This window comes from Typopeltis vanoorti, chromosome 10 (assembly GCF_054136105.1).
Source record: "Typopeltis vanoorti isolate ZY-2024b chromosome 10, IOZ_Tvanoo_1.0, whole genome shotgun sequence".
In the NCBI taxonomy this organism is placed as follows: Eukaryota; Metazoa; Arthropoda; class Arachnida; order Uropygi; family Thelyphonidae; genus Typopeltis; species Typopeltis vanoorti.
Window position 1 is genome coordinate 113269783 of NC_143558.1, and position 27718 is coordinate 113297500.

Below are 27718 nucleotides of genomic sequence, written 5' to 3' on the forward strand. Positions count from 1 at the left end.
TACAAATTAAATTGTAATATGTTGTTTTGGCAAATGTTACAAATTTCCTAAGAACGTAATTAAGGAATTAATGCACAGTGCTTACAGCAGCCTATGCAGAGAGGCATTTCAGATGGATGGTGTATATGTGTGTGTGTCCTCCCCAACTGCAATGCAGCTCTTGCAAAGCCGTATTCTGCTTAGCACCGAGTGATTCAGGAGTTCTTGAGCCAAAGTGACTCACTCCTCATTCAGAGCAAGGAGGAGTTGGCCTTGTTTGTTTTCTGGAGGGGAATTTTGAGCAGCATTGAATTAAGCTATTGCATCACAGAACAATCAGATATGGCATTGAAGACATTCGTTGCAATATCGATCACCAGTCATAGTCCCTTCTTCCAGCACTTGTAATTCAGTGCATCTATTAAGCATAATGCCTCCCCACACGCCATGAAACCAACACAACCATATCTGTTCCTTTCAAGAACATTCTCATGATGGTAAACAGTACCACTTTCATGGCAAATCAAGTGCCATCTGGAATCGAAGGAAAGTTCAAAATGACTCTCATCTGTTAAGAGTGCATTAGCTCGTTGGTGTCTTGTCCAATTTTTATGGATATGAAACTACTGAAAACATGATCTACGATAAGCTGTGGATAAAGGGATGCAGGCCATTGGACATCTAGGCTTACTTGTCGCAGACCTCTTGCCACAACTTTACGAGATATCCACACATCTGTGCTTGAATGGTGCTGACCTGTTCTGGTGCATTGATTCCATTTTGCTGTTTTAACCAAAAATCTCTTTGTGTTCCATGGTATGGCGAAAGCAATCTCTTAGCAAACATCTGGAACACTTTCTATTGAAATGCTGCCCGGGATCTGGATATGGTGCTATGTGAGATTCCAAACTCTCTGGCGATATCACTAATTCTACAGTATTCTTCAAGCTTTCCTGCATGTACTCATCTAGATCAGGGATTCTCAACCTATGGTATGCATACCACTGGTGGTACGTGATCCACTGCCTTACTGGTACATCTAATATCTTGAATTAAATATAATGGTACGCCACTGGGAAAGGTTGAGAACCCCTAATCTAGATGATACCTTTGAGACATTACAAGACATCCAGGTTTGGAACTTTATTCTTTCATGAAAGAATAAAGTTCTTCAAACACAGTTTGCTTGGTGCAGCCTTTTGCATGCAAAAGGAGTCATACTACCACTTAACCCCCTTTGCACGCAATTTGAAATTTTGAATGTGTGCTCACTTTCTAATTGAAATCGCCAGTTTTACAAATTTCCACAAGCTGATTCATCAGAATTTGTGGTTGTAATCTTCAGAAATAATGTTTGTCCTTAGATTTTGGAGCACCAATTTACTTAATTACATTATATGATATGATATTTCAACATATGTTTGAAGAATTTAAGCCCGGTTTCAGAGATCATATTAACCACCTACAGACTGATGACCACTTTCTCACTGCAACAAACTATTCCTCTGGTACATCTGAGTTTGGTGTAATGAGAATTGCTGTAAATGGATTAATTTACTAAGAAGCAGTCTTCTTTGAAAGACTTTGTAAAAAATCTAGTGAAACTTATAAATAAATGTTAAAATCTGAAGTATATAAGTTATTTGATTAAAGAATATAATTCCCCCATTAATGCTAAACATCAACTTAGTTGAGTGATTAGCATACCTTCTCTCCAACCAGTAGGCTTTGGATTGAAATCCTGCTAGACATGGATATTTTGTGAATATCTATAGGAGATAGATGAATTTCATTGTTTAGTTTGTGACCACCATCTTGCTTATTGGAAACTTCAAATTGCAAAGTTCAGTATTCATTCTCTAGACCAGGCTTCCAGATTATCTCACCATTGGTAGTACCCCTGCAGTACTATTACTAATTATAGGTCAACAGCCTTTTGGTAGGATTAATGTGAGAAAAAAAAAATTAAGATATTGTATAGATTTTATGCTAATAACTGAATAATCAACTTCCTATATTATGTAATAAGTGTAATTACATAAAATATCAATGGCTGAATTAATAGCATGCCCACACTATACTCACATAAAATAAAAATGGAAAAGAAATTGCAACTCCAGCAGTAGAAAGACACTTCATCCATCTCCATTTCCTGCCTCATTGAAATATCAACAAGTTGTTGATAATTCAACTGTAGCATCATGTTAGAGAAAATATCTGCATGGACTGTACTTGGTTTTCTTTTTGAAAAATGAATTAAAAAAAATTCTGTTTTTGCTGAAAAACAGTAATTTCAAGATGATATACAGGTATCCTTTGCTTAATGCGCCAAGAGTTTTGATTAATGCGCCTTTAACCCTGCAGAGCTCGCATCTGATCTGATTTTGATATAGGCAGTAACATTGAGGGATACCTGTGTATATATAAATATATATCCATTATACAAGTTCTGTTAGTCGTTTCAATAAAATGGTAATGAATTTAGGCATCTAATGTAGTCATCACAAAACTCAGTCTTACTGAAAAGGCTGTTGAACATAATAAATGCGATGTTTAAACAATCATTGTCAAATAGAATTTCTTATTTTCTGGCTAAGCAAAGTTTATGTATATTACTCTATTGTGATGTTCTATATATTGCTTTAGTGATGGCTACTTTTCTTTTAATATAGATGTTCGAGAAGATGATTCTGATCTAACAATAAAATCTGCAATGCAGATTGCTTCTGCTTCTGCATCATGGCCCCAGTTATATCATGGTAAGCTTTAGCATTATATTTTGTCATTAGTTTATCAGTTTTGATAATTCATAGCACTTAACCTGTTCACAAAAGTTTTGTGATCAAGTTAATGGTTTCTGTCAAAACTGTAACAGCAGCTTCATACTTTTATCATGTGTAGGTGCTGTATTACAATATCAGGTATGTAAATATCATTAACGATATCTCTTAAAGGAATCTGTGACATTGACATGAGTGAATATGTGTAACCACAGTAGAAACACAAGTCTTTGATAATTAAAGCATCACAAATATTCTGGACTAAAACAATAAAATACTAACAGACCATCCAGCTAAACATTTAAGGCAAGTGATGTACACTAGAGAAACAAAACAAAACCAAAAAAAAAAAAAAAAACGTGAAATGTTGGCTTGAGTATTTTCCTGGAATAGTTATTTCTAGTTTTCTTCTACTGTAGTTAAGTGTATTCACTTAAATGTCACATTCACAAAATCTTGCTGCTGTTGTAGTCTAATCTTAAAATGTTTATACTATGAACTTTTGGCGCACTAAAATATTGCATATACTTTTTTTTTTTTTTTTTTATCTCCACTTTGAAATTTGAAAGAGATCTCAACACAGAATATTTAGAAGTAATTGCACATCTTACTACTATTGTATATGACAGCTTGTTTGCTAACCATGAATTATTATTCTTGCCCATCTTGGTTCATATGTATATATATTTACATGTAATCATGAAATCAAGACTTCTTCTAAAATGAAACTTCATTTATTAAATCGCTACATATTTATAAAGGATGACAATTAAGTAAATATAAATAATTATTTAAATATCGGTTTGCCACTTGTAATATTTAATCTGCTTATGAATCAAAGGGAATGGCAAAACTGCTGGCATAGCTTTTTTAAATACAAAAGCTTTGAATTTAGAAGGCCTTGGCAGTCACATGCCAGGAGAAATTCTGCCAAGTGATTAGTGAATCTGCTGGCTGGAGAGTGGTGATAGATGGTTTTCCATATCTGAAAGCTTGAAGTGACTTGAATACATACTGTTTTTGGTCTGAAGAGCAGGATTCTGAGATTATCTGATCCTTAGTCCATGGCAGAGAACATTTACTTTTTTCGTGTGTGACTTTTTAAATTACGAGTATCCGTCTTCATTTCAATCTGTTTTAACATGGTAATCATTTGAGTGACTTAAAGTGAAAGAGAAGAGGAAACATACATGGTTCAGGCACTCAGAATGGAGTTGAAAAATACCATGTGATTAATTAATTCTTCATTCATGTCTCTTGAATGTTGAGCTACCAGTTTCTTTGAAAGTTTTAGGTTTCTGTAGTTGTAAAAACGTTATTCAAAATTTCTGTATAATGACTATATTACAAGAAGCTATATTAAAGATTTTAATAAGCATACAATAGCTCTATTAGTTTTGTGTGCTGGCAGTAATATGTCATTAGGAGTGTGCTTATAAGAGTAAATAGCTAGAAATGTGTCACAGTTAGAAATATGGGTGTAAGGTGATAACCAGGATTTTACAAAGATTCGCAGGACATTAATAAACAAGTAAGACTTCAAAGTTGTGATTATCCTTCCTTGCATCTGTTATTTCTTATACAAAATTTCTTATATTCTCCAAAGTTATAGTATATTATTACCAGCTTTCATTCTGCTATACAAGCTGTCACATTCTTACAGCCTGTGAAATCCCCCCCCCCCCAAAAAAGCCAGGAAGATCTGTTGTTTGTGTGAGGAGCGTTTCAAAAAAAATCTGCATGTCAGAACATTTTAAAGAAGTCTAAAAGAAAACAGATCTAGTTAGCTTTTCATACAACCACTGATTGCATTCCAATATTTTGGCCAAAAATAGAAATACTATATATTGAACGTAACTGTTTTTTCACAAATTTTGAAGAAGCATCCAACATGCTACATTATCACTCAAAACAGTGAGAACCAAGGCATGATCCCACACCAAATTTAGTCATTCATTCATCAAAAACATAACATTATAGCACATGACTGCCAGCAGGTACACTTTTTTTTACATGTTCATTGTTTACTTTGAATTTCACCATTAATTCTTACTGTGGTACAGTACATGCTTCCCTTCTAATTACTCTTTGTTAGCATGGGAATGGTACACTCCTGACAGAGTGTACCTGTCAGCATATTCAACTAGTAAAGTGTATTTTGATGTTTCTTGTCCATGTGTACATCATACCAAAATTTTGAAGAAAACTAGTTCCTTTGTTTTAGACTTTTGTCTCACAGATGAGACACTAAGTCTTGCTACAATATACATAGGGTCAACTTTTATGAAATCCATTATTTTTGCCATCATCAAATTCTGACATGTACCCTCAAGGGGTGTACAGGATACAATTGTACTACATGAAAAACTTACATCATCACTAACTTCTATCTACAATTTTCTTCCAAATCAATCTGTTACCTGTCAAGACTCCAACATTATCAGATCTTATATTTCTGTCATGTAAGGCACTTTTGACTGTATCAATCCACCTATATCTCGGTCTTCCCAGAGGAAGACTGAGTTATAGGTGGATTGATACGTTTTTTCCTGCCAACCTGGTAGAGAACACGTATTTTGCTAATCTTTCCTCTCCCATTCTGCTTAAGTGACTGTACTACCTGAGATTAGCTCTGTTAACACGTTCCTGGATGCTAACAATATCAAGTTCTTTCCTAATATCCTCGTTTTTAATATGATATTGCCATTGATTGCATCTGTTCATGCCCCTAATCTTCCTCAGGACTCATATCTACAGTCTCTAATCTTTGGTCAAGTGTTTTATTTCTAACCCAGCTCTCAGATCCATAAATTAAAATTGGCTTGAACACTATGTTGTATACTGCTCATTCTCTCTATTTGTCTATTTCCATATTTAATTTACCATCTTCACTAAAAATCGTGCCTAAGTAGCTGAAATGTTTTACTTGTTCTATAGGTTTTCCATTCACAATGCAGTTGATATTTTCAGTGCTTCTGCCTGTTTTCATTGTCTTTGCTTGTTATTGCTGACCTTCATACCATATCTATTACAACAGTTATTCAATTTAGTCTGGGAATCTTGCAGACTTTTAGCAGATTTATTTAGAAGTATAACATCATCAGCATAAAGTAAAGAGCTGAGATTAACATTTCCAATTTTGATATCAGGTTTAATACTACTTTCCTTCATAACGCGATCCATGTGGATAATAACAGAGGTGATCATGTACATCCTTGTCTGACACCAGATTTAACACCTGACTTACAACTCAAATAAAGACTAAGTATTGCTTGATATAATGCCGTATTAATGCCATACAACTTGTAGTGTTTTAAATCACTTTTCTATTGGCACCTACTCATATGCCTTTTCCAGATCTACAAAACCTAAATAAAGTGAAAATCTGAATTTGACAGCCTCTATTTGGCCTTTATTTGAGTTGTAAATTCTTATTCTTCACCAATCTTCCCTTCCACAATCCTTCTCAACCGCTTCTCAAGTATACTTGCATAAATCTTATCATGAACACTTAGTAGAGAAATAACTGAATTTGGCAGCCACTATTTGATACGAAATTAATAATGGGAAAAACTCACGTACAACGATTATTTAATGATATAATTTTCGCCTGTGTGTCGCAGGCATCTTCAGTACATATTAAGCTCAAATTAAAAATAACTGACAATTCCAAAAAGTGCCACCTAAGTGGCTGGTGTAAGATAACTAAAAAGGTCAATAAATTTCCTAAAAAAATAAAATAAAATAAAATAAAAAATCAATACAATAAAAAGTTAGGAAAAATTAGTTGATTTGTAAAGTACTATCTCCCATAAAGGGGATAGACGTAAGCTGTCGGATCTGTTTAAGTTAGGAGAATGAAGTAGAGTTTCACATGTTTCTTTATAAAGGCGTTCCATGAGGAACTGACTGTTGTGAAGAACTCTTGTCTTTCTCCAATGAACTCTATGTCTAGTGAAGATGGTGTGTTCTGCAAGTCCAGACTTTTCAGGTTTAAAGTATTCAATATAAGATTGGTGTTCTTCTAGCCGAATAAAAGCAGATCTTCCCTTTTGTCCGAAATAAGATAATCCACAAGAGCACGGAATCTGGTAGACACCTGGATGATTAAGATGTGGAAGCTTGTCCTTAGGAGAAGCGAGAAAGGTGGAGATTTTTCTAAACGGTCGAAAGGCAACAAAAATATTCAGTGGTTTTTAAAACTTTTGCTATACGTTCACTGATGCCTTGTACATAAGGGATAGGAATGCGTGTTATTTCTTCTGTGTTTGAAGAAGAAGACATCTAAACTACTCAAAGTTCTTTTAATGAAGCAATTCTTATAACCATTAGATAGAAAGGAAGAAGTTATATATTGTAGTTCTTTCTGTAAAAGATTGTCTGAAGAACAAAAGGAGTGGGCCCAGTGAACCAGTGTTTTAATAGTTCCTGCCTTTTGACTGGGGTGGTGATGAGATTCCGCATGGATATAATGGCCTGTATGAGTCTTCTTTCTATAAACTAAGAAATGTAGGTTACCATCTGGTTGGTGAAGAATTAGAAGATCTAAAAAGGCTAACTGCTTATTTGATTCTACTTCTAGGGTAAACTTGATCCTAGGATGAAGTGCATTTAACTTAGTGAGAAATTGTTGAAGTTCATCCGAAGAGCCATTCCATACAGCAAAAATGTCATCGACATATCTGAACCAATGAGTAGGTCTGGGAGAAATGTTGTCAAAGATACGTTGTTCAAAATGTTCCATAAAGAAATTGGAGATAGCAGGAGAAAGAGGATTGCCCATTGCTGTTCCTTCAATTTGTTGATACAACTTATTTTTAAAGGAAAAATAACCAGAATGTATTATAAAATCAAATATGTTTACAATGTCTGAAGGAAATTCCTGTTGTAGTAATTCAATGCTTTCAGATAAAGGAACATTTGTAAATAAAGAAACAACATCTAAACTGATCATGATATCTGAAACGTCCAAATGAAGATCTGAAATTTTATTTTTGAAATCGTATTTTTAATATAAGTATCAGTTCTTCTAGTTGAAGAGGAGAGTAAATTTGATAAAAATTTTGAGATTTTGTAAGTGGGGCAACCTATACAAATACGACTGGTCTTAACGGAATGCCTGGTTTATGAACTTTTGGAAGACCATACAATCTAGGTGGATGACCGAAGAATGAAGATCAAAAAAAAAAACTTACAACCTTTTTCATTCTCCCAACTTAAACAGACCCGACGGCTTACGTCTATCCCCTTTATGGGAGATAGTACTTTACAAATCAGCTAATCTTTCCTAACTTTTTATTGTATCGATTTTTTTTTTTTTTAAGGAAATTTATTGACCTTTTTAGTTATCTTATACCGGCTACTTAGGCGCTTTTTTGAATTGTCAGTTATTGTTTAATTTGAGCTTAATACGTACTGAAGATGCCTGTGACACAACAGGCGAAAATTATACTATTAAATAATCTTTCTAGGTGAGTTTTTTCTGTTATTAATTTTGTATCGATATGTCTACTCACGGTATACCTCTTTTAAAACTTGGCCTCTATTTGGCCTTTATTTGAGTTGTAAGTTCTTGTTCTTCACCAAGCTACCCTTCCGCAATCCTTCTCAACTGCTTCTCAAGCATAAATCTTACCAGGAACACTCGGTAGAGAAACACCTCTGTAATTTTCACATTCAGTTTTATTTCCCTTTTTTATATATGGGTACTATGAGAGCTCTGGAATTTGTCCCTCTGTCCAGGCCTTCTGAACTGTGCAGTGCAGCCACAGTAAGACTTATACCTCCATACTTGAGCATTTCTGGTTGAATATCATCTACTCCTGCTGCCTTTCTACATTTCAGGCCTTTGGTTGCATCTTCTACTTCAAGTATGGATATGAATTCCTGACTGCATCCCTGTTGAGTGTTTTTTTACCACTGTGTTATCACTGCTTGTTTCATTTAGCAATTTCTTGAAGTAATTACTCCATACTTCAAAGATATCTTTTTCTCCAGTTTTCATTTCACCTTTATCATCTCTAATTTCTTTTATAGCACTCTTTCCTCCATTTCTGAGCTTCTTCAACAACCTCCAGAATATCTTGCCACCCTCTTGATATTTCTTTTCTATATTCTTACGAAAGTCTTCCCATGACTTTTGTTTAGATAGTTTTACACAGTGTTTAGCTTTCCTGCATTTGTCTCTGTATTCTCTAAGAGTGCATGCTAACTTATTTGCCAGGAACTTTTCTTTCACTGCCTCTTTAACCTCCTGTGTCCACCATGGAGTTCTGATTTTTCTATCCTTGCAGACAACCTCAGCACATGCCTCTGGATGGATCTTCAGTGTTTGGTTCCTGTTCTCAAACTAATTTTTTCTTGAATAATGTTTGTGTATTTTGGTCTACAGTTCACATCTGAAAGCTGCTCAACTTTAATTCACTTTAAACTTTCTTACATGTTCCTTTTTTTTTTTTTTTTTTTCAATATAAAATTCAATTTTATTCTGCCCAAGACTAAATGGTGATCACTTCTAATTTCAAATCCTTTGTACACTACAGTTTACAGAGGATTTGTTCCTGCGTGTCATCAGGTGATCCATTTCTCATAAGAAACTTTGTGTTTCTTCAATTTCAACTAATCCCAGATAGTGGAGGGGGGATAATATATTAAAAAACTAATTAAAAAGAATGATATTTGGTTATTAGTTACTATACTTGATTTACTAAAAGGATGTAAAGAATAGGAGTGAATAAAATACTTTCAGCTCTGTTAAATGTATTATGAATAATTTACATCTGTGATATTATATTTGTGCTTTTGTTATAAATATCTGGGGATGGAGTGAAGACTGTGTGATTCTATAAACTCTAGACGTTCATGTTTACATTTGTGATGGGCATAATGATAATAAAAAAGTTATGAATAGATGGAAAGGGATTTGTTTTGCAAAATATAAACTAACCGATAAGAATAAATCACTGTATACATTGCTAGCTCAGTAAAAAACCATAGGGATGGGTTTATCCTATCATCTAATGCTGATTAGGTGATTCATGTGGATGTGGTAGGAATGCATGTGGGTTAATGGAGGAGCAAATCATCTTGTACAATTTATTATACTTGTGTATTTTTTCTTGTGTATTTCTTGGGGTGCTTAAGGGTCAAAGCTGTATTAACTGAGAAGAGACCTCCACATAGCCTTTAAAGGAATGCGGAGAACCGACCAGGGCTTCTGACCTAATGTCCAATCCTCACCTTCTCATGGTGCACCCTGTTGTGTATCTACTTAGATACTGAACGAACAAGGATGGGCTGGCAATTTGGGATTTAGCTGACCAAATTGTATTCTTATTGGTTAAACCAAAATATAGAATGATGGTACAACATGACAAAATTTCATGCCGGCTGGGGCGTTGCACAGTTAAACAAGGCCCCCGTTGTTTTCACCAGGGAACCAGGGTGAACAGCGAAAAGTCAGCTGCTGGAACAAATCTGAAAAAAACACCCCATCTCAACATCACCAGAGTTAAAGATCAGTACTATCAACATAAGAAGCCTAATTGGCAAAGAAATGGAGCTAGCTGAGGAATTAGATAGGTACCAGATCGACATAATAGGGGTGACTGAAACAAAAAAGACAAAAACTGGTGAGATCTTTCTGAGCAATAAATACAAAATGTTATATCAGGCAATGACAATCAAGGAAAAGAATGAGTAGCCATAGTATTCAACACAAAATATGAGGCTAATCTTCTTGAATGGTAGTCAGTCTCAAGTAGAGTAATGTGGGCAAATATGAGAATGGGGAACTGGACAATGAGACTTATTTGTGCCTATGGTCCCACAGAAGGTTCTACTAAGGTAGAAGTGGAAGAATTTTTTGAGGCTTTGGAAAAGCAACTGACACAATGAAAAAGGAAAAGTTGGTCTTTGTTGGGGATCTAAATAGCAGAATAGGAAATGATTGTCAGATATACAAAAATATTTTGGGAAAATTTGGAGAAAAGAGCAAAGCTAATAATAATGGCAAATATCTGTTGGATTTCTGCTCAGGACATGGACTGGTTATTACTAACACCATGTTCCAACATAAAAATGTGTACAAATTCACATGGAGAGAAGAGACAAGGAATAAGAAAAGTCTCATTGACTATGTTATTGTTGATAGTGATGATTTCTCCCTGGTACAGGACAACAGAGTGTACAGAGGATTTGAAATTAGGAGTGATCACAGTTTAGTCTTGAGCAGGATAAAATTGAATTTCATATTGAAAAGAATAAAATGTAAGAAAATTTTAAAGCGAATAAAATTTAAGCAGCTCTCAAATATGAACTGTAGAGTAAAATACACGATTAATGAAGAAAAAATGAAAGAGTTTGAGAACAGGAACCAAACCTTGGAGATTCAATGGCAAACCTTGAAGTGAGGTATGAATTCCCGATGATTAGAGTAGATCTCTCATAATACCCGTATATAAAAATGGAAATAAAACTGAATGTGAGAATTACAGATGTATACTGAGTGTTCCTGGTAAGATATATGCAAGTATACTTAAGAAATGGTTGAGAAGAATTGTGGAAGAAAAGCTTGGTGAAGAACAAATGAATTCAGGCCAAATAGAGGCTGTTAGGATCAGATCTTCACTTTACGACAAATAATGGAAAAATCATGGGAATATAACACAGATCTCTATTTGAGTTTTGTAGATCTGGAAAAGGCATATGCCAAGAGAGAGAAGCTATTGAATACGCTACAGTTATATGGTGTCAGTGGACATTACATCAAACGATACTTAGTCTTTATTTGAGTTGTAAGTTGGCAGTTAGAATTGAAGGAAGTACAGGAAGATGATTTAATGTTAAATCTGTTGTGAGACAATGATGTAAATTATCCCCTCTGTTATTCATTATCTATATGGATCACATTATGAAAGAAAGTTGTATTAAACATGATATCAGAATTGGAGGTGTTAATGTTTGTGCTTTGCTTTATGCAGACGATGTTATACTTATCAATAAATCTGCTACGAGTCTGCAAGATTCTCTGACTAAATTGAATAACTGTTGTAATAGATATGGTATGAAGGTCAGCAATAAAAAGACAAAAACAATGAAAAAGGGCAGAATTGTTGAAAATGTCAACTGCATTGTGAACAGAGAACCTGTGGAACAATTAAAACACTTCACCTACTTAGGCACGATTTTTAGTGAAGATAGTAAATTAAATATGGAAATAGACAACAGAATCAATAAAGCTGGTTTGGTAGGAAGTCAATTGAATTAATTCATATGGAATAAGAGAGAAATTAGTCAGAACACTAAATTAGCTGTATACAAGACAGTGTTCAAACCAGTTTTAACTTATGGATCTGAGAGCTGGGTCAGAAGTAAAACACTTGACCAAAGACTAGGGACTACAGATGTGAGAATTATGAGAAAGATTATAGTCGTGAACAGATGGCATCAATGGCAATATCATATTAAAAAAGAGGATATTAAGAAAGACTTGACATATTGTCAGCATACAGGAATGTGTTAGCAGAGCTAATCTTAGGTGGTATGGTCATTTAAGCAGAATGGGCAAGGAAAGATTGACAAAACAAATGTTCTCTGCCAGGTTGGCAGGAAGACCAAGATATAGGTGGATTGATACGGTACAAAATGCCTTTGATGACAGAAATATGAGATCTGATAATATTGGAGTCTTGACAAGTAACAGACTGATCTGGAGGAAAATTGTAAATAGGAAGTTAGTAATGATTTAAATTTTTCATGTAGTACTATCATATCCTGTACTTTGAGGATACATGGCAGGAATTTGATGATGATGATGTGTATTTCTTTCTTTTATATATATATACTACACTTTCAATTAGTATTCCCTATGTGTTATGCTGTCCAAAAACTGGAAGCAGCTGTCCCTATATAGTGAACAACATGTCATACCCAACAGCCACAAGAAAAACAAGTAATTTTATTTTATCACTGAATAAGGGACAGAGACAACCTGGGTAAAAAATATCAGTACCTAATGAAACATCTCCGATCCCACAGAAACTGCTGCATAGGCTTGAGCAAAGTCGTTTATTATACAGTCAAATACAGTATCTAATAAAAACATTTGTTTTCATATTCAAATTTTTAATTCGTCAAATAAGTTTGTTTGATTGCATTTGAAATTTTTGATGGCATTAAGACAGATCACAGATGCTAACTTCAAATAAAGTTCTAAAAAGAATTGCAACTAACATGCCATATAAACTTTGTGTCAGCAAACCTGCCCGACACAGAAGTGGCACACAAATGGTAATGAGAAGTCCTCTGGGTATGAGAAATGTGCAAAACACTTCCTACGTGAACATGTTAAATATTATTTTAATCCTTTCTCAATTTGCTGTTTTGCTCCATTAAGCCTTTACACATGGCCTATTCATCTTAAATATACATCTCTATATGCATTAGGATAAGAGATATTTGTATTGATTATCAACTCATAATACTAAAGGAAGATTAAAAAGAATTACAATATGCTCGAACAGTAACACAAAGATTAGCAAAACAGTGGTTCAGCTTTTAATTACCAGATCTGATTTAGCATACAGAAACTTATATGATTACTGCTCTTATTTGCCATAAAAATAAGCAAAATTGGTTAGATATTATTTTAATATTAAAACAAAAACTAACCAGATATACTCTTGTAATTTCAAAAAAAAAAATTTTAAAAAAAAATATATATATATATCAATTATACTGTATGGATAATAGTAAAACAGATTTGGATCATCCTAAATTAAGAATATCCCCATCTCTGGACTGCTGTACCTTCTACTGTTGATGATTCTTTCACATCACATCACATCATAATGACTGAATTGTTATTTGCTTTGTAAACATTTGATGAATTGATTTCATTAATTGGAAGATATAAATCAAGAATTCCCTGAAATTGTGCTGATAGACATTCATCTGCACAGCCATTTATCATTGTAAAGGTGTATTTTCTTTAGTGGAAAACATGTCTAGAAATCTCTCATTGGTCAACTTTCACTATAGCAAATTTGTGGAAGCATAGGATTCTGTTAGAGTAAATAGGTTGCTATGTTGAATTTAATAGGATTATACCTATACAACTGCAGATATAGCTTTTCAGTAATTTGTTATACTGAACAAATTAATTATATTGGCATTTGCTATTGTGATTATATGCTATTAAAACAGGATTATTATGGATTCTACCATATTTTACAGCCTTTTACACTAAATTTTGGAAACTTAGAAAAGTTTTGAAAAATTACCAGAGAACTTATGAGAATATAACCTTCGGCATCTGAATTGCCTTGGTTTGCAATACACAAACTTTTCCCAGGTATCTATATGTTTGTCATTTATTAATGCTTACATGGAATTTCACTGTCCTGACCTGTTTCAAACTGTTGGTTCTCATCGGAGACCCAAACAAAAAATGAGAGAGCAAAAACTGAATATCCTAGTGATCCTGTGTCGAAAAGTTAAATTCATAAGTGAATGCTTTTAAGTAAAATGACTATATCATTTTATGTTCATTATCAACGTGTTAAAGCAGGAATTTATTTTAATCTCCATTCAAGCTCGTTTTCAAGAAAAGGTGGAGAGGACTGGGCATTGTAAACATCTACCTTTTACGCACAAAACTATTATCTGAGATGCAAAATAGAGATTCTGCACTACTTAGTTTATAATCTTGCATTTTTTATGTTGCTCCCACCCTTGGAAGGTTATTTGCAAACCTATGGTACATTTTGTACTGTGGGTGGATTAGGAATTTTTCCCCATTTTTATTTTATTTATTTTATTTTTTCACATAGTATGGAAACCCTGCTTTAAAGACCAAGTGCGGAACTTTTTCAAGCTGCTTCATGCCTCCAATAAATGGGACAGTGGCCTTACACTGGACGATGAAATCCATCTCATCAAACATCCATGCACACAGTGGGATTTGAACCTGCATCCTGATGTTTGGTCCAAAAAATGCTGCTGATGACGATGATTACCACTTGTGTATCATACTGAAATAAGAAATTTTGGAACCTATTTGTATATTGCACTTGCAGATTAACTTTTGGAATTATGTAATAAATAATACTTTTTTTCAAAATTTCTGAATAATCTTTCAGAAGAAAACAGAATTAACATTATTTCTGCATAGAAGCTACAGTATTATATTAATGTCTCTAGTAGTTGGAAATTTTTCTCTTAAATAGATTATTTTCTTCTCAGGTACCCCACTAAGGAAGATGCCCCTTGACTCCTTCTCAATAACTGAAATCCTTAGACTTCACTTACTGGCATCTGGAGCACATTGTAAAAATCGCTGCTATCGAGGAAATTTAAATTCACGTGAAGATCCAGGTCTCTGCCTTAAAATAGAAGAGCCAGAAATTTTAAGAGAACTCTCTGTTAAAACATTATTCGATTTGTCTGCTGGTGAGTTTCATACAAAAAACTAATTAAAAATTATTAAACAGTTGTTTGTGGCTTTTTAAATTTAGCTTGTTAATGCTTATCGTTACATAGGAAATTATACACCTCACATGTTAATTTTGAGATATTGGATTGAGAGTATCTTAAAAGCTTAGGTTTCACCTGTGCAGGTATATGACGATACTTTTTCTTTCAGGATGCACTAAACTTGCACTTAAACTTTGCAAAACAGTGGAGGTTTACTGTTCATCTAGTAAATAAAAAAAAACATACTTGTTTAGTTGTTTCTTTCACTTCTGTCATTTTATTTATTATTAGATGCCAATGTTATTTCATTTTGCTTCTTTTTGTGTATGTAAATAGTACTTCACAGAAAGTTAGCACTACAAATATGTATGAATGGTTTCAGTTTAACTGAATCATCATGGCTCTTTAGTTTTTATCGAGTAACTAACTTTTACATCACAAAATATCACTCTCATACGCACACACTAGGGTGGTCTGAAAAGTTCTTGGCCTCGACCATAGATGGCTACACTATTGGTAAGATTTTTTTTTTTTTTCCTAAGGTGGTACATCTGTCATAAGTATCCATGTGAAATTGCAAGTCGTTCTATCAAGTAGTTAGTTTTTATACAGCTGTCTGAAGCAAAAGTGTTGTCTGTATCCCTTGAAATGAATGAAATTGAGTATTACTGCAGTTATAAAATTCTTTGTAAAAGATGGTTTAATCCTAAAAGAAATTCATCCAAAGTTCATAAAAGTTTATGTCCACTCTTCTCTTTCATGTTTGACAATTAAGAAATGGGTTGCCAAGTTTAAACATGGCCATACCAGCCTTGAAGATGATCCACGTGGAGGACATCCAAAAAATGTAACAACACCAGAAATCATTGATCAAGTGCATGTTATGGTATTAGATGATCGGCGAGTCAAAGTGCATGAAATTGCTGGGACTATAGGCATTTCAAAAGAACGTGTAGGGAATATTTTGCATGAAGAATTGCAAATGAAAAAGCTTTGTGCAAGATGGGTGCCGCACTTGCTCATAGCGGATCAAAAATGCATTCGCATGAAAATCTCTGAACAGTGTTTGGAGCGTTTTAACAGGAATAAAACTGATTTTGTGTGTCAATTTATTACTATGGATGAGACTTGGATTCACCATTACATACCAGAATCCAAACAGCAGTCAAAACAGTGGACAGAAGCCTGTTGTTCACCTCCAAAGAAGACAAAGTAGGTTCCATCAGCAGGAAAGGTCATGGCATCGGTGTTTTGGAATGTTAAAGGCATTTTATTTATTAATTATCTTGAAAAGGTAACTGGAGTTTGGGCTTTGTAATAATAATAATAACCAGGGAATATTATTCCGATCTTTGGTGTGGCTGGAATACATCTGGTTTGACGGAGCAGCAAACCATCTCATAATATTTGTTGCATGTTATGTGTATTTCTGTGGTTTATGTATATTTTGCTCTGTTTTCTAAGTTTTGTTTGCTGAGGCTCAGTATACATTTTGTGCAATAATAGGATACATACATCCGATCATTATCAGAATTATCAACACACTCAGGACTCCTACTGGGGTTTGGGCTTTATATAGAGTTAGTAGGTGAAGTAGTGTCTTGTGTAGGGGGAAAATACACCAAGTTTTTTGGCAGCTGTGGTTGTGCCAGAAGAAATCGGAGGTGCAGGTCTGTCTGAATAAAGAAATCTGATCATGTTTGGATTTCTCAGTATTACTGAAGGTTTGGGGGGGGGGGTGAGCTCTTTCTTGCGGGAGATTAGACAGGGCCAAGTTTTGGTGGCATTGAAGTTTACAAGGTTGTCCTTGCACCACTAGGATATCTTAGTTCAGGTCACTGATCATAGTAGATTTTGAGGATTCTAATACTTGAGCACTATAAGGTTTGACGAATTAACACCATATTCACTTAAGCAGATATTATCAGACTTGGACAAATTGCATCATATAACTTATTACAAAGAATTTATTTAAGTACATTTAATTATCAATTCTATTTTTGTGTAGATACTGAATTGCTTAATTTATATATATATATATACATAATTTTTTTATTTACTTTTTTGTACAGTACATATTATTTACTAATTTATCACTTCATCATTATTTGTTATTACCTTCTGAAATTTAACTTGAAAGAATTTAATGCCACTTAAATTCCTTCACGGTGAGAAAACAGACCTGTCACAGAATTAACGAAAAGGCACCAAAACCTGGTGTAATGTAAGAAAGAAACTTCAAGGAAGCTTGTGAGATGCTGATTCATCATCCAAATGTCAACGAGAATAATGGATTAGTAATTCCAAGTATCTGGAAGACTATCTGCAAGTTATAATATAGCATCCAGATAACAGATTTATTTGATGTAAGACAACAACATTACTATATTAGTAAAGCTATTTGATATGATCTACAATACAGGCATAATCCCTCAAGACTGGTTACAGTTGACCTTCATCATGCTACCTAAAAAAGCAAATGCAAAAGCTTGTAAATGACTATAGAGTGATGTCTAATTAATGACTCATGTTCTCAAAATGTTTCTGAAAATAATTCAAAAAAGAATATACAGAAAATGTGAAGACACCATCTGTGATACCCAGTTTGGCTTTAGTAGTGGTTTGGGAACGAAGAGGCTCTTTTCTGTTCTCAAATCTTATTCCAAAAATGTAGTGAACCAGAACAAGGAAGTATTCATTTGCTTAGCCTTCGAAAAGCATTCGACAAAGCCTAATATACTAAAATGATTAAATTATGAAAAAGAATTTGATTAGATGGTAAAGACATCGAGATCACCGAAAACTTATATTGGAACCAAAAGGCACATCTGTTCAAGTTGATGACATTATTATAGACTCCATTAACATCAAATGAGGAGTAAGGCAAGGATGTGCTGCCCACCTCTCATTTTTAACATATACTCAGAAGCCATAGTTCAAAAAATCTTAAAAGGAAGAGAGGAAGGGATTAATATAAATGGTGAAATCATCATTAACATCCTATATACTGATCTGGTTGACAATATTCATTATCTTCAAAATCTTCTCAGCGAACAAAGAGAGTGAAAAATTGGGATTAAGAATAAATATCACCGAAACTAAACTCGTGGTCATAAGCAAGAAACTATTCTTAATTCAGCTCTTTCTTTAAACGGAGAAACAAATAGAAAGAGTGATAAAATGTAAATATCTCAGAGGCTGGTTAAATGAAGTTTGCAGTATCCAGAAATGGAAATAAAAGTTAGAATTTGAAATGGTAAGAAAAAATTTTCTCCTGATGAAATCAGACTGTGTAACTACAATTTAAGTTTAGAGCTTAGAGTATGCATGGTTAAAGGTCTCTATGGTCTGCACTGTTGTACGATGCAGAAACTTGGATCTTGACGACAACATCGATTTAAAATAAAATAAAAAAACTCAAAGCATTTGTGATGTAGTTATACAGATGAATTAAAAATGTTCCAGTATGGAACAAATGGGGAAATCATGTGAACTTTTAGATACAATAGAAAGAAGAAAAACTACAAATCTTGGTCACCTACTTCATAATGAAAAATATAAGATACTTCAGTTGATTATTAAACGGGAGATAAATGGAAGAAGAAGACAAATAAGATGAAGAAAATCTTGGCTGGCAGATATCAGGCAGTGGACAGGCATGAGTTCTGGGAGACTGTTCAGAATGGCTGAGAATCGCTCAAAATTTGCCAAGGTGGTCACTGAGCTCTGACAGGAGATGGCACTCAAAGAAGAAGATTAATTGTAGAGAAATTGATGACATTATTACAGACTCCATTAACATCAAACGAGGAGTAAGGCAAGGATGTGTGCTGCCACCTCTCATTTTTAACATATACTCAGAAGTCATAGTTCAAAAAATCTTACAAAGAACAGATGCCAATCACTGTTTTGTTGACTTTTATAAAGCATTCAACAGCATAGATCAGAAAGTGGCATGAGCTGTATTCCAGTCTTATGGAATGAAGAGGAACTTAATAGAGTCTGTTGTGGAGAAATAGGAACATGGGTCTAGATGACATTGTCATTATTCAAGAATATTCAAAGTAAGTTAAGTGAATAAGGAAGGACATATGCATTAATAATGAACATGGAAAAAACTAAAACGATGATATTCGGAGCGAAGATGATGATAAAACAAATAAAGTCAATGCACATGATCTGGAAAAGGTTAGGAACTTCGCATACTTAGGTTGTAACATGATACGATTTAGACTGTAAAAAAGAGATACAGGGGTGCTTAAGGGTCAAAGCTGTATAACTGAGAGGAGACCTCCACATAGCCTTTAAAGGAATGCGGAGAACCTACCAGGGCTTCTGACCTAATGTCCAATCCTCACCTTCTCGTGGTGCACCCTGTTGGGTATCTACTTTGATACTGAACGAACGAGGATGGGCTGGCAATTTGGGATTTAGCCGACCAAATTGTATTCTTATTGGTTAAACCAAAATAAAAAATGATGGTACAACATGACAAAATTTCGTGCCGGCTGGGGCGTCGCCCGGTTAAACAAGGCCTCCGTTGTTTTTGCCAGGGAACCAGGGTGAACAGCGAAAAGTCAGCTACTGGAACAAATCTGAAAACAAACCCCAACTCAACATCACCAGAGTTAAAGATCGGTACTATCAACGTAAGAAGCCTGAATGGCAAAGAAATGGAGCTAGCTGAGGAATTAGATAAGTACCAGATCGACATAATAGGGGTGACTGAAACAAAAAAGACCAAAACTGGTGAGATCTTTCTGAGCAATAAATACAAAATGTTATATTCAGGCAATAACAATCAAGGAAAAGAAGGAGTAGCCATAGTATTCAACACAAAATACGAGGCTAATCTTCTTGAATGGCAGTCAGTCTCAAGTAGAGTAATGTGGGCAAATATGAGAATGGGGAACTGGACAATGAGACTTATTTGTGCCTATGGTCCCACAGAAGGTTCTACTAAGGTAGAAGTGGAGGAATTTTTTGAGGCTTTAGAAAAAGCAACTGACACAATGAAAAAGGAAAAGTTGGTCCTTGTTGGGGATCTAAATAGTAGAGTAGGAAATGATTGTGAGACATACAAAAATATTTTGGGAAAATTTGGAGAAATGAGCAAAGCTAATAATAATGGCAAATATCTGTTGGATTTCTGCTCAGGACATGGGCTGGTTATTACTAACACCATGTTCCAACATAAAAATGTGCACAAATTCACATGGAGAGAAGAGACAAGGAATAAGAAAAGTCTCATTGACTATGTTATTGTTGATAGTGATGTTTTCTCCCTGGTGCAGGACACCAGAGTATACAGAGGATTTGAAATTGGAAGTGATCACTATTTAGTCTTGAGCAGGATAAAATTGAATTTCATATTGAAAAGAATAACATGTAAGAAAGTTTTAAAGCGAATAAAAGTTGAGCAGCTCTCAGATGTAAACTGTAGACTAAAATACAGAAATATTATTGAAAAGAAAATGAAAGAGTTTGAGAACAGGAATCAAACCTTGGAGATTCAGTGGCAAACTCTGAAGGAAACATTGATTGATTCTGCCAGAGAGGCATGTGGTGAGGTTGTGTGCAATGATAAAAAAATCAGAACTCCCTGGTGGACACAGGAAGTTAAAGAGGCTGTGAAGGAAAAGAAGAAAGCATATCAAAAGTTCCTGGCAAATAAGTCAGCTTTTACTCTTACAGAATACAGAGACAAATGTAAGAAAGCTAAACAGTGTGTAAAACTAGCTAAACAAAAGTCATGGGAGGACTTTGGCAAGATTATAGAAAATAAATATCAAGAAGGTGGCAAAATATTCTGGAGGTTGTTGAAGAAGCTTAGAAATGGAGGAAAGAGTGCTGTAAAAGGAATTAGTGATGATAAAGGTGAAATGAAAACAGGAGAAAAAGATATCTTTGAAGTATGGAGTAATTACTTTGAAAAACTGCTAAATGAAACAAGCAGTGATGACAGCACAGTGATAAAAAAACACTGACCAGGCATGCAGTCAGGAATACATATCCATACTTGAAGTAGAAAAAGCCATCAAAGGCTTGAAATGTGGAAAGGCAGCAGGAGTAGATGATATTCGACCAGAAATGCTGAAGTATGGTGGTATAAGAGTCTTACAGTGGCTGCACTGCATAGTTCAGAAAGCCTGGACAGAGGGACGAATTCCCGATGATTGGAGTAGAGCTCTCATAGTACCCATATATAAAAAGGGAAATAAAACTGAATGTGAGAATTACAGAGGTATTTCCCTACTGAGTGTTCCTGGCAAGATCTATGCAAGTATACTTGAGAAACGGTTGAGAAGAATTGTGGAAGAAAAGCTTGGTGAAGAACAAGCTGGATTCAGGCCAAATAGAGGCTGTCAGGAACAGATCTTCACTTTACGACAAATAGTCGAGAAAGCATGGGAATATAACAAAGATCTGTATTTAAGTTTTGTCGATTTGGAAAAGGCATATGACAAGGTGCCAAGAGAGAAGCTATTCAATACGCTGCAGTTATATGGTGTCAATGGGGCATTATATCAAGCAATACTTAGTCTTTATTTGAGTTGTGAGTCAGCAGTTAGAATTGAAGGAAGTACAGGAAGATGGTTTAATGTTAAATCTGGTGTGAGACAAGGATGTACATTATCCCCTCTGTTATTCATTATCTATATGGATCACATTATGAAGGAATGTGGTATTAAACCTGATATCAAAATTGGAGATGTTAATGTCAGCTCTTTGCTTTATGCGGATGATGTTATACTTCTAAATAAATCCGCTACAAGTCTGCAAGATTCTCTGACTAAATTGAATAGCTGTTGTAATAGATATGGTATGAAGGTCAGCAATAAAAAGACAAAGACAATGAAAATAGGCAGAATCATTGAAAATGTCAACTGTGTTGTGAATGGAGAACCTGTGGAACAAGTAAAACATTTCAGCTACTTAGGCACAATTTTTACTGAAGATGGTAAACTAAATATAGAAATAGACAACAGAATCAGCAAAGCTGGTATGGTGGGAAGTCAATTGAATAAATTCATATGGTATAAGAAAGAAATTAGTCGGAACACTAAATTAGCTGTATACAAGACTGTGTTCAAACCAATTTTAACTTATGGATCTGAGAGCTGGGTCAGAAGTAAAACACTTGACCAAAGACTAGAGACCGCAGATATGAGAGTCCTGAGAAAGATTAGAGGCGTGAACAGATGGCATCAATGGCAATATCATATTAAAAATGAGGATATTAGGAAAGAACTTGACATTGTCAGCATCCAGGAATGCATTAGCAGAGCTAATCTCAGATGGTATGGTCACTTAAATCGAATGGGAGAGGAAAGATTAGCAAAACAAGTGTTCTCTGCCAGGTTGGCAGGAAAACGACCCAGAGGAAGACCAAGATATAGGTGGATTGATACAGTACAAAGTGCCTTAGACGATAGAAATATAAGATCTGATAATGTTGGAGTCTTGACAAGTAACAGACTGATTTGGAGGAAAATTGTAGATAGGAAGTTAGTAATGATGTAATTTTTTCATGTAGTACTGTCATATCCTGTACACCCCTTGAGGGTACATGGCAGGAATTTGATGATGATGATGAAAAAGAGATACAATCTCAGATAACAGAAGTGAACCTACAAGCAGTGGACAAAATATGGAAAAGCAAATCACTGAGTTTTTCCACTAAGCTGAGTGCTGGAAACATGTTCACAAGTGTTCTCTGTTATTAGACATTGATAATGGTTCAAGATTCTGTGAGAAGAATATCGGCTTTTGAAAGAACATGTTATAAACAGATTCTGCAAATTGGATTAGTGCAAAAGATTACAAATGAAAAATACAAATTATAGAAAAGTACAAATGAAGAAAAAAGTGAAAATTTAGTGTACAAAATAATTTAAAGGTAATGAAAGCTTTTTGAATACATCTATAGGATGAGTAATAGCATAAAGATCAAACCGTGATACTTGGTTACCTGATGGAATAAACAGAAGAGGATGGCCAAAGTGAGAGCGAGTAGATGGTTGATGGAGTGGTGTGGAAATTGTTTGCAGGATTTGAGTCACTGGCATTGGACAGAGAGAAATGGTAAAAAATGGTGAAATGTGCATCAGATGCCAATAGACAGTGAATTCATGCGAACTAATGGTAGTCATCTTCAGTCCACAAATTCTCACAATTTATCTGGTCTTGGAACTGGAATGATGTAATATGAACCATACCATGACTGGTCTCTCCAGCTATCGAATATTTCCTAAAGTCTCCTTTCTTTGGTATATTTACTATTATCGCTATATTCCAATTATAAGTCAATAACTACTAAATAAATGGTGATTAAAGCAGAGTAAATTATCAACTGATCTTTCACATCCATATTTTTTGGCTTCGGCTTCCTTATAGCTTCATTTATTTATATATGTATATATATATATAATTATTCTAAATTGTATTTGTGAGCCCACAGTATTTTGAATAGCAGTTGAATATTTTTTCAGGCATATGAACTAATTCTAAGTTAATTATGACATCTGAATGAACAACAATATTGAAATTCCTTTTTATTTCCAATGCTGGTCCACTCACCCGAAGATTAAAACTGTGATGCATTATACAGGGTGTCACTTAAAAAATCTGGTGATGTTAAGTTGCTTCACAAAGATGGGCCTTTTCTATGACGTGTTCCATGACTTATGGGCCACCTTCTATTTGATATTTTCTCTTTTTCATGTTTATAGAAGTCAGAAATTAAATTTTGAGATATCTGATTAGTTCTTGGGTAATTCATAATTCTGCTTTCAAATTAACATATATAAGAACTAGCGACATGTGAACTCAAGTGTTTGAATTGAGATTCAATCTACAGTAGGTACAATGTCACTTAACTCTATTGTTTCAAAATTTTAAAATTGACTGATTAGCCTTAATTAATTTTAAGCTGTTTGAAGGTTTTGTATTTCCCTCAGTTCTTGCATATGTTCTAAATGCCGTATCAGGCCAGTAATGTTTGATCTCTAACATGAAATTTGTTTTGAACAATAATTGCACTGAGTCGCTTCCTCATTTTTGCATTTCTTGACGTTTCTAAAACTTTGGATTGATTTATTTTCCATTTTTAAACTAAAGTGAAGATACTAAAATAAAATTAATAAAAATTAAGTGTATATAGATAAATTTATTTATAATTTTAATAAATATGATACAAATATAAAATTAAAAATGAAAAATAATAAATTCAGCAACAGCATGAAAGTCCTGTGGCTGCTGGTAGTGATCTTTTGTTTAACTAATGAACCACTGTTAAGAGGTGTGATTCTGTGAATGAACAGACTTGGATTGGATAAGCATAATGATTGATAATCATATTGGTCATGTAATTTTATTGTATTATATTTAAAAGAAACTCAAATAATGTATAAAATATTCATTCACTATATTCATTACAGCCAATGAATATTTTAATTCATAATAAAATTTTAACCATCGTCTATAATCTGTACGATACAGTACTCATTTTATCAAAATTAAAATTTATAAAAATGTCTCCAGTCTCAAGCTGCTTTTCCTGGGACTTGGAGACAAGAAAAATTCAAAAAATGCTGGTACAGAACCCTACTCACAATCTTTGGGTAAGTTTCAGGTCATAAAAACTAGATAAATTTTCATCTCAATGTTAATTGGGCATGTGATAATTTTTTTTTTTTTTTTTTTGAAAAAATATTTTCAGAAAATAAATTGAAGATCTTAAAGGTGTTAATTAACCAGCTGCTGACATTTGATGCACTTCGGGATGTTATAGATGAAAATATTATAAAACTTCGGCAACTAAAACAGAGTTTGAAACAGCTGCAGTGGGCACAAAGTAGACATGAGAAAGAAGAAGCTGCGGCCAGGTAAATAAGAATACGATAAAAGGACTTGAAATTGAAATTTTAAAATAATGTGCAGGAAAATAATTTGAAATTGAAGAATGATATTCAGAAATGTTGATTTTGTTAGTATGAAATTATTTTCTCTTTCATAAGAAAAACCTGCAGTTGCAGTTTGTTTGTCTATTATAGTTCATTCTTCATCATCATCAAATTCCTGCCATGTACCTTCAAGGGGTGTACAGGATATGATAGTACTACATGAAAAATTACATCATTACTAACTTCTAATCTACAATTTTCCTCCAAATCAGTCTGTTACTTGTCAAGACTCCAACATTATCAGATCTTATATTTCTATCGTCTAAGGCAGTTTTTACCGTATCAATCCACCTATATCTTGGTCTTCCTCTGGGTCGATTTTCCTGCCAACAACACTTGTTTTGCTAATAATTTCTCTCCCATTCTATTTAAGTGACCATACCACCTGAGATTAGCTCTGCTAACACCTTCCTGGATGCTCACAATGTCAAGTTTCCTAATATCCTCGTTTTTAATATGATATTGCCATTGATGCCATCTTTTCAAGCATCTAATCTTTCTCAGGACTCTCATATCTGCGGTCTCTAGTCTTTGGTCAGGTGTTTTACTTCTGACCCAGCTCTCAGATCCATAAGTTAAAACTGGTTTGAACACTGTCTTGTATACAGCTAATTTACTGTTGCGACTAATTTCTCTCTTTTTCCATATGAATTTATTCAGCTTTGCTGATTCTGTCTATTTCTATATTGAATTTACCATCTTCACTAAAAATTGTGCCTAAGTAGCTGAAATGTTTTACTTGTTCCACAGGTTCTCCATGTACAACACAGTTGACATTTTCAATGATTCTGTCTTTGTCTTTTTATTGCTGACCTTCATACCATATCTGTTACAACAGTTATTCAATTTAGTCAGAGAATCTTGCAGACTCATGGCGGATTTATTGATAAGTATAACATCGTCTGCATAAAGCAAAGAGCTGACATTAACACCTCCAATTGTGATATCATGTTTAATACCACTTTTCTTCATAATGTGATCCATATAGATAATGAATAACAGAGGGGATAATGTACATCCTTGTCTCACACCAGATTTAACATTAAACCATCTTCCTGTACTTCCTTCAATTCTAACTGCTGACTTACAACTCAAATAAAGACTAAGTATTGCTCGATATAATGCCCCATTGACACCATATAACTGTAGCGTATTGAATAGCTTCTCTCTTGGCACTTTGTCATATGCATTTTCCAGATCTACAAAACTCAAATAGAGATCTTTGTTATATTCCCATGATTTCTCCGCTATTTGTCTTAAAGTGAAGATCTGATTCTGACAGCCTCTATTTGGCCTGAATCCAGCTTTTCTTCCACAATTCTTCTCAATCGTTTCTCAAGTATACTTGCATAGATCTTGCCAGGAACACTCAGTAGGGAAATACCTCTGTAATTCTCACATTCAGTTTTATTTCCCTTTTTATATATGGGTACTATGACAGCTCTACTCCAATAATCGGGAATTCGTCCCTCTGTCCAGGCTTTCTGAACTATGCAGTGCAGCCACTGTAAGACTTTTATACCACCATACTTCAGCATTTCGTGGAATATCATCTACTCCTGCTGCCTTTCCACATTTCAAGCCTTTGCTGGCTTTTTCTACTTCAAGTATGGATATGTATTCCGGATTGTATGCCTATTGAGTGCTATTTATCACTGTGCTATCACTGCTTGTTTCATTTAGCAATTGCCAGCCCATCCTCGTTCGTTCAGTATCCAAGTAGATACCCAACAGTGTACACCACGAGAAGGTGAGAATTGGACATTAGGTCAGAATCCCTGGTCGGTTCTCCTCATTTCTTTAAAGGCTATGTGGGGGTCTCCTCTCAGTTATACAACTTTGACCCTTAAGCACCCCTTCCTATAATTAATAGCATTATGTGAATGACATGCTGTGACAAACTACCACAAAGTCGCTATCTAAACTCTATCTCGACAATTTCAAATTTTTAATCTCAACAATTTTTCAGTAAGTGCGAGTCTTCTACATTGAGAGTAAGCATCTATCACTACAAACTTAGAATGTGATGAAGCTGGTAAAGTTCACAAGCGTTCTAAAGTAGTGTGAACACATTTTTTTGAAATCAGTTATGCAAGTGTGCAACAAGAACTCTATAGATCTACCATACCTTTTCTATTGTTTTTAGCAACTAATACTAACCATTAGTTAGTATTATAAAGTACTCCAATTTTGCCATCTCTCAACATTGTTCTTATGTTCCAAGTTGCCACTCATAGTCCTGGACGTCTTATTTTATTCCTATTTTCTTCAATACTTGGGATCCCATCCTCATTGTCAATATAGGCGTTTCGTAGGATAATGACCTGAGAAGCCCCATTTCTTCTCCTGCCAGGTTTGACATCCATCCTTTGCTGATAGACCCTAATTTTGCCAGTTGTGTAAACTGACTTTGCTGAGTTTACTGTATTTCTTGGAAATAATACTGAGGTGGTTTTGTATTGCCTTCTTCAGGAAACCATTATGGTATGGTCTCAAACCTGGGAGAGTGGCAGACTCGCA

General features: G+C 34.5%; 1 protein-coding gene across 2 annotated transcripts in view; it reads left to right on the forward strand.

The window, feature by feature from the left end:
* The window catches only part of Acf (ATP-dependent chromatin assembly factor large subunit), a 383051-nt gene that overhangs the window by 173501 nt on the left and 181832 nt on the right, over nucleotides 1-27718 (forward strand). For both annotated transcript variants that reach the window (XM_090399798.1, XM_090399799.1), the window contains 3 exons: nucleotides 2652-2738; nucleotides 15003-15209; nucleotides 24955-25120. In XM_090399798.1, the coding sequence (XP_090255924.1) occupies nucleotides 2652-2738; nucleotides 15003-15209; nucleotides 24955-25120 (460 nt within the window). The remainder of the gene's footprint in view (nucleotides 1-2651; nucleotides 2739-15002; nucleotides 15210-24954; nucleotides 25121-27718) is intronic.